This window comes from Mytilus galloprovincialis, chromosome 10, assembly GCF_965363235.1.
Source record: "Mytilus galloprovincialis chromosome 10, xbMytGall1.hap1.1, whole genome shotgun sequence".
NCBI classification, from domain to species: domain Eukaryota; kingdom Metazoa; phylum Mollusca; class Bivalvia; order Mytilida; family Mytilidae; genus Mytilus; species Mytilus galloprovincialis.
In genome coordinates, this window is record NC_134847.1 from 18,389,497 (window position 1) to 18,398,463 (window position 8,967).

General features: G+C 32.8%; 1 protein-coding gene across 1 annotated transcript; it reads right to left on the bottom strand.

Annotated features, from left to right (window-relative positions):
• Positions 1–2,803: 2,803 nt before the first annotated feature.
• On the bottom strand, positions 2,804–8,256 carry LOC143049021 (uncharacterized). Its single transcript, XM_076222838.1, has 4 exons — positions 8,008–8,256; positions 7,307–7,543; positions 4,613–4,660; positions 2,804–3,966 (listed from the first exon to the last, which is right to left on the bottom strand). The coding sequence occupies exons 1-4, from the start codon at positions 8,066–8,068 to the stop codon at positions 3,239–3,241; spliced, it is 1,074 nt and encodes a 357-aa protein (XP_076078953.1). The 5' UTR covers positions 8,069–8,256; the 3' UTR covers positions 2,804–3,238.
• Positions 8,257–8,967: the final 711 nt, after the last annotated feature.

Consider the following 8,967-nt stretch of genomic DNA (forward strand, 5'->3'; position numbering starts at 1 on the left):
TACAGCTCTCAATATTTGAAGTAAACGGACACCTCAAAATTCTAGTACTTTATTTTATTCAATTAGATAGCACTAAGGCCAAACGCTTCTTTGAAATGGTTAACTTGTATGGGTATTTTTCACCGCATTGTTTGTCCAAAAAGGGGAAGTTCGAAAGTGTATTGAAATTCTAAATTGATATTTTTGCCCTGGAGATACCGCGATATGATTTATGTATTTATGTTGTCTTTGTCTATTAAATATGAAACTGTTTTATGAATTTTGGTCATTTGTAATATGAGCAAATACATTGCTTGGCAAATCGTCATCACTGGTCATTTTTAGGTTTCTTATTCCTGTCATTATTGAATTTACTGTTTCGTTGTATTGTCAGTATGCTGTCAGAAGTCCTGGAGCGAAAGCACAGGCCGAACCCTCTCTACCAGTAACGTAAATGGATGAGCTAGCAGGGTATAATGTCATGAGACAGATTATGAATGAATAATACGTTTACACACGAAAACCCATTTACGTTGCAATATGACCATAAACTAATAGTCAAGGATCATTGGAAAGCTAAGCTTATGTGAAACATGTAATAAAACTTTACTTTTGGACTATCGACATTAAATCAATCACGTTTTTTTTTAAAGCAGACGATACATATAAGCAAGTGCACTCTCATTAGTTGTACCTACAATAACGTTTGCCTCCTACATTTTACATAGGAAATGAAACGGATCTTTATGGAATTATACCAACTTTAGTTTGGCGATTTTTTTTATCATGCTCAAAAATGTTTGGAGTTTTTCATAGCAAAATAATGACACATTGCGCTGTGGACTTCTTATTGTTTGGGAATTGTTAATAAAACAAAACATTCTGCATAAACACTGATTGGAATGCAACGAAACAAGACAAAACCGCCTCATCCATATGTTGAAGCAGGGAATGTGTCAAAGAAATAACAACCCGACCAAAGAGCAAAACAGATTCAAAGACCACTAATGGGTCTTCAACAGAGCGAGAAATTTCCGCACCTGGAGTGGGTTTCAGCTTGCTCCTTAACGACAATGAGTACTAGTTAATCAAAAATAGACGTCACACTATTCACAGCAAAATAGAAATGAACAATATTAAATAAAACATACAAGACTATCAAAGGCCAGAGTCTCCTGAATTGGGACAGGCACAAAAATGCAACGGGGTTCAACTTTTTTTTTAAAACTTTAACCTTTCATCTATATGTCTAGCCAATGTAGAATTATTAAACACACAGCAATACGCACAGTAAATCTCATTTCAAACGAAGCCCGCGTCCGATATATTTTGATCATGTATATTGTAAGGGTTTCAATTAGCAAAACATGTTAGTTTCTTTTTCAACAAATGCAACATTGTGCAAAAGGAGACGAAATGTCTCATTACATAACATGTATACTTTGTTTGTAAAAGACTAATTTATTTAGATTTCCCATTCTAAATAAACTATGCTCGTTGTACATATATGCAGTTAGGTTTTTTAAAGTCAAAATTTAATACAATATATGAAGACTTTACAAATACTTGAATTTACATAAGAATTGTACAAAATTATATCAATCATTGTGCCAGAATATTGTAAACTCATATGCAAGTTCATTAACAACACAATATGTGTTTGTCGAAAGCAAAATTCTGCAGTTAAATGTTCAGACATTCAGGGGGAATTGCTAACTTAAATAGTTCAGTGCCCTCTACCAAATATCGTCTCTAAAGGAGCAATCGTAGGTGGAATATAGCGGCTCAATCCGTACTTAGCCTGATTTTAATAGAATTAATTGTATGTACATCACGTTAATCTGTTTCTGTTCACTTAATTCTGCATACTTTGTTGGATAGTTTTTCTCATTGGAAATCGACCTAGATTTATACTTTCCTATAAAATGTATAAAATGAATAGTTTTCTATATACTTAAATAATAGTTCTTTTGAAAAATAGATCAAGTTTGAAATGGCATTAATTGCATCTATACGATGGTCTTGAAGTATGGATTCTGCGCACTAACATTGTTTATCATCTTAAGTAATATCATGTCATAGTATTCTTTTATTTGTCTTTAATAATATAACTTTTACTGTTAAGTCTGTTTTTTTGTTATATCCATTTGACGTGACTCTGAACTATATATCCCGTCATGATACTTTGAACGACACAATTATTTATATCTACCTGTGTGCCGTCAAATGCGCGATTCTACGTCAGAGTTTATGTTAATCTAACCATGGGTCTGTCAGGGAAGGATTCGGTCCCAGTACTTAAATATCAATCCTTTATGGGGAGATTTTACATAGATAAATAAAATCGAATATTAAAAAAGCAAAATGAGTTTGTTAAATTTGAAGTATGCCTTTTCGTGCTTCTTTGTTACATTTGTTTGTTTCTTTTTGTTTGAGGACTGTTTTACCCCTGTTTTTGATATTTTGACCTATTGTGTCTGTTTGTTTTGTTCAAGTATCGTTGTCACAATATTGGAATTTGATTCGACTGTTATACAAGTGAGAGGTTCAGCTATCTATGAAAAAGTTTCAACTCTTTATTTTCTAAATATTAAGAAAATGCCTGTACAAAGTCAGTAATATGACATTCGTTTGATGAGTTTCAGCTTTTAATTTTGCCATTTGATTAGGGAATATCCTTTTTGAATTTTCCTCAGAGTTCATTATTTTTATGATTTTACTTTGTTCTATATATTAATATAGATATAAATATATCCATGGCCATCCATGAAACAAAAAAAGTACATACACAGCAAAATTTACACTAAGAGCAAAGAAACAGCGCTTATTTTACTGTTCTTCAGCTTTTTTATATGTAAAATAAAATATAAATGTAAAATTGAATAACAAGTTATGTTCTGTCAAGAAAAACTATAAAACAGTTCACGGATTGGTATCACTCAAAGTTGTTTATCTAACACTGACGAAGTTGTAGAATTTACTGGTTTACTTCTATGGTATTGATTTGAATGCCACATCATGGCCTTTTTTAATCGATGATACTTCCTTCAAACAATGATGAGGCTTTGGCCTTCCTGATCACCATTAAACTAATTGTTGTGAATCTCGTTCTTTAAATGAGAAGATTTTTTGATACATTTGTTAGTACACACTTATTTCACGATTTCCTCCGAACATTTAATGAGATTAGTTTAGACCACAACAGTTTACCGATGTTAGAACATAGTTCTTAAAGCTAATTGTAACACGTTTAGAACGGTCAGACATCTGTTTGTATGCTATTCGAGTTTATTTGAAAATGCACATGATCCGACTGCATGTTTACATGTGCTGGCAGATGTAGATCTCTTTCTAGGAATTGTTGCACTGACGTGTTATCCTGAACCTCTTCGGAAACAGTATTTACAGGTATTTCAGCGTTGCATTCCCTTGAATAATCTACATTTGACTGAGTTATAGAAGATCTTGGAGAAGGTTCTAATTGAGGAATTTCTGTAATCGGATTATCAGTGAACTCAATTAAACTTTGAACTGCTTCATATGACGGTGGAGATGTAGCTGGGCTGTAGTCTGGTAGCTTGTCAAAAGCAGCTATTTCATATGGCGGCGGATCATCGTTATATATTGTAAAAACGGGATTGTCATGCGTCTCTCTTTGACTCGTAATCAAATCTGGGTCTCCAACAATAGAAAGACGACTTGTACTGCTATCCTGGTGATGCTCTTGATTTTGAGGCTGGTTGTGCCTTGAGCTGTTAACCTGCTGATGCTCTGGATTGTGAGGCTGATTTTGCCTTGAACTGTTAACCTGCTGACGCTCTGGATTGTGAGGCTGATGTTGCCCTAAGCTGTCAAGCTGACGACAACCTGTATTGTAAAGCTGATGACGTCGTTGACTGTTAAGCTGACGGCGCTTTGTATACAGACGGTATATTCCAAGCGCCATCATTATCAGTATGATAAATAATGCTCCTACTATAGCACTACCTGAAATATGTCAGTCACAAAAAATTATATAATTAATACATGTATGTACTAAAAACAGCGAACAATAACCTATACAAAATTTAAACTGCTAGTTTTAAAGTGAACTTAATGTGAATTTTGTCTCTCAAATATTTTCAGAATTAGTAACTGTAGTGAATTCGGTCAATGTTGAAAAAGGATTAAAATGCTTTAAAAGAAGTGGATTGCCTCCTCGATTTAATAAACCACAAAACAGCTATAGGAATAGTGGTAATACACGTATAATTAATCTTTTATTTGAGCATGTATGAACACGGTAAGTAAATGCAAACATTTGGAAATAAATATATATATATAAAAGTTGGGAGGTGGTACAATGTAAATGGTCATTATCATAATTTTAATTTTGATTATACTAAGCATGTAAGTATAAGACATTGAAATTAGTGCCTCTCATTGCTTCAAACTTTTTCGTTAATCCCTATAGATATTCTTCTCTCATGGCTGACACTTTAAATTTGATTTTTTTTTATAACAAATCGATTATATTTTTTAATTTACAGCTGTAATGAACTTTTATCACAGTGAAAATATTTTAAACACGAAAAAGTGATAATCAATTTACCCTTGCATTTGAATAGTTCATCAATATACAAAGTTCACTTACTTATAACAATCGATGGGTCAGTATTCTTTTCATATTTTTGAGAATAAGCTGAAAAAATAACAAATTACTACACAGTGGTTGGAATTAATGTCTTTTATATGTAAACTTAAATTGCATTTGCACTGCATCGACTTAAATGCAATGATTACCTCTCATGACCACAAGAATTTTTCCTGGTTTGACTATTTGTAACTTTATATTAGCACAGGTAGTAAAAGAATTCATCATATATTCCAGGATTAATATTTTATATGCCAGACGCGTGTTTCATATGATCAAAAGAATCAGCAGTAATGTAACGATAGAATCAAAAAGGTAAATAAGACCAAATAAAGTATTAAGTATACTCGTAATATCGAGTGTTTAGTACAATAATTTTGTCATGATTTGGTGCGTTTAGACATAATTCGGAATGAAAAGTTTCGAATCAATTCATCTACATAATTTAAAGTGTCTTAACTTAATGTAATTTTATTTTGTGTCAAATAAAGGCAACAGTAGTATACCGCTGTTCAAACTCATAAATCCATGGACAAAAAACAAAATCGGTGTAACAAACTAAAACTGAGGGAAACGCATAAATATAAGAGGAGAACAACGACACAACACTACAATGTAACTAACACACACAGAAACGGGCCAATTCAATCATCAGACAAAATCCCACGAGAATAACAAATATAACATCAAAACCAAATACATGAATTTGGGATAATTTTATTATATTCTGAAGCGGCACAGAGGCCAGAAAACGCCCGGTGTTTATGTTTGACGCCGGAAGCATACCTATGACGTCACCTAGTGTACGGACCAAAAAAGATAACATCTTTTCACGGAATTTTCTTTAATGAAGATTTTACACTGTAATAATGATTGCAATTCAATTATGAACACACTAGAACACTTATCACCAATGCACCTTCTTTAGTCTTTTCTAACCGGTGTCACTACAAAAACAAGTTACCTATGAGGAAGGTGCTTCGAAAATTTAATCCTTGTTATGGTAACGTTAGTGGTATAAATCTGAATAATTCTATATTTTGCGTTCATGAAATGCGTTATTAGCTGTATTTGGCACTACTTTTTGGAATTATGAGCGTCACTGATGAGTCTTATGAAGATGAAACGCGCGTCTGGCGTACTAAATTATAATCCTGGTACCTTTGATACTATTTACACCACTGGGTCGATGCCACTGCTAGTGGACGTTTCGTCCCCGGGGGTATCACTAGCCCAGTAGTCAACATTTCGGTGTTGACATGAATATCAATAATGTGGTCATTTTTATAAATTTCCTGTTTACAAAATTTTGAATTTTTCGAAAAACTAAGGATTTTCTTATCCCAGGCATAGATTACCTTAGCTGTATTTGGCACTACTATTTTGGGAATTTTGGATCCTCAATGCTCTTCAACTTTGTACTTGTTTGGCTTTATAAATATTTTGATATGAGTGGCACTGAAGAGTCTTAGAAATTATTATAAATTAAGGAGTTTATCTCCCTCATGCAAAGCTCTGATTCCTTTCACGGATTTGGCTATACTTTTTGTACCTTTTGGATTATAGCTCTTCATCTTTTATATAAGCTTTGGATTTCAAATATTTTGGCCACGAGCATCACTGAAGAGACATGTATTGTCGAAATACGCATCTGGTGCAAGAAATTTGGTACCGTTAATTTTATTACCTTAGCTGTATTTGGCACTACTTTTGGGAATTTTGAATCCCCAATGCTTTTCAACTTTGTACTTGTTTGTCTTTATAAATATTTTGATATGAGGGTCACTGATGAGTCTTATGAAGACGAAACGCGCGTCTGGCGTACTAAATTATAATCCTGGTACCTTTGATACTATTATTCATTCGTGTTGCTTGGCATTGTAGTAATTACTAGTTTTTGTAAAATTATGTGCTGTTGCTGATCTTCTTATAACCGAATATTTGACAACCGGGCAAAAAAGATATTACCAATGATGTCCTTTCGTTGTATATGATTTAGCCGTATGTTATGTGGGTACATAATGAATACAAAAATATGGTTAATGTCACTCGTCTACTACTTATAGAAAATTAATTATCACTACATGAACGCACAGTATTGTTGACTTGTATGCGGGTAAAAAACTGTGTGCCAAATTTCTGTAATTGATAATTTTCTATAATGCGTATTTGTTTCTCATTGTTTAGTTTGTATTTATGATTGTGTTTACCTATTCTATTATTATAATCGATTTCATATTTGTCAATGTTTGTGTATTCATTCAATTTAAGTTCACTGAGTGAGTTAAAAAAAAAAGAATGGTTGACATCTAAACTCATCATAGATACCAAGATACGTATTTAGTACCCCAGTCGCGCTTTTGATCAGTGACACTCGACAAAAAAGGTTATAAGGTAAAATAAAGTATGTGCATGTGCCAGTGATGAACTTTACAAGTGATTATGTTTTGTCCTATATATATATATTTTTCGTGCTACTTGAATTCGGTGATCTGAGACAGCTCCTATTAAATTCGTTCTCAGCGTGTGCAAGATTTCATGATATTTAGAGCTGAATATATTCACGCTTATTTATTGTAAAGAATATATAAGTCTCTAGTAATTTGATATAATATTTTTATTGTATTGACGCTTTCTTCTGCATTTCTTTTGTTCATATCAGAAACCCTAAAACATAATTCTAGCTTTACCTACTTGTACTGTAAACATTGACCTCGAACCTGCAGGTAGCTGAGTTACCGGAATAATCAGTAGCATTATAGACCAGTGAATACAGTCCAGGTGGGAACTTTGTATTGTAATAGCGGTCTGGTGTGGATAATGATTTTATACCGACATTGTCCCGTATTTTTGCAGTCTTCCACACAATGTTGTCATTTTCATTTCTAGTTTGACGTTCCGGGCAGTAAATAAAAACAGGCGGAGAAACATCTGTTAGAACACAGTATGAAAATTACAATAATACAGGTTTAAAGCTTTCATTGGAGTCTGAAAATCGTAACAAATAAGTCTTTAATTCCTTCATACATCTGAATATGGATATTAGTAGCAAAAATTGTTAAAAAGAGATGTGCGTTGATATCGAATGCACGTTAGACAAGTACACATACCTCAAGATGACCATAGAAATTCTAATAATTATTACTAGTGTATACTGTAATTGTAACAGTTTTGAAAAATGACTAAGAAACCAAGTAAGAGATATGACCGTTGTTGTCAATTCGTTTGATGTGATGTTTTGTGAAAAACCGCATTAACCGTTTCTTTAATTTATCAAATACATTTCATTTAGAGAATAAAACGGAAAATAATCAATAAGCTGCTATACCAATACATTTTTTCTCAGACTTATTAGTACATTTATTATACGATATTTATAGAAATCATTTGCATACCGATGACTGATACTGTGAACCGGCATTCAGCCTCATTTCCAAACTCATCAATCGCTGTCATACGAACAATTTCCTCTTGTGGCCCTGAACACTTGCATCGACTGAAGTTAGTTTTTGACAAAGTTGTTTCTAGTTGATCTCCTTTCCAATCAATTACCGTAAGTGGGAGGTACAGTTCCGCATGGTTGATTGATGGCTTTATATAAATATTTACCTTATGACCTTCTCTTGGACAAACTAGAAATTGTGGTTCTGAAACGTGTTGATATATGTTTGTTATATTAAAGAATTATAAGGACACGAATAAATTGGATGTGCTAGTAACTTGACAATTTACTGTTAATCGAGTTTACCGTATCTAAATTAAATTGAGATCTCTATAGGCAAGTGGCCTAAGTGGTTCAACTAACGTATTACTATTAAAATAAGGAGATGTGTTAAAATTTCAAAATGAACAAATTGAGTGAAAGTAAACAATTATTGGCAGTCGTACCATGCGTACGGCCTACAACAATGAGAAAATCTCATATCATAAAAAGGGGTCTATAAAAGGTTCGATAGTTTGTATGTATTTAATGTTTAGAAATAATCGATGTTTTTTTTTCTCTCTCTTCTAATTGTCTTGTTTTCTGGGATTGGTTTAAAATTTTGATGAAAAAGATGTTGAAGAAATGATATGCATATACAAATATGTGAAAGCACAAAGTTTCACTCTGATGATCCATATTCTTCATACACAGAATACACTCGACTAAAATTTTCTTATTTCAGGTTATTATTCTCAGATTTTAACATGAGCACGTGTCCTTAAACTACCACGGAGTGTTTTTTTTTTAATCATTTCAGAGTTTTGCAGTTTCCGTGAATTTCAATCTTTTATATATAATTTTATATATTTATAGATCCGGGTTTTGTTTAGAGTTGCTTTCTCATTGACGTTATATGCACATCCACATTAAG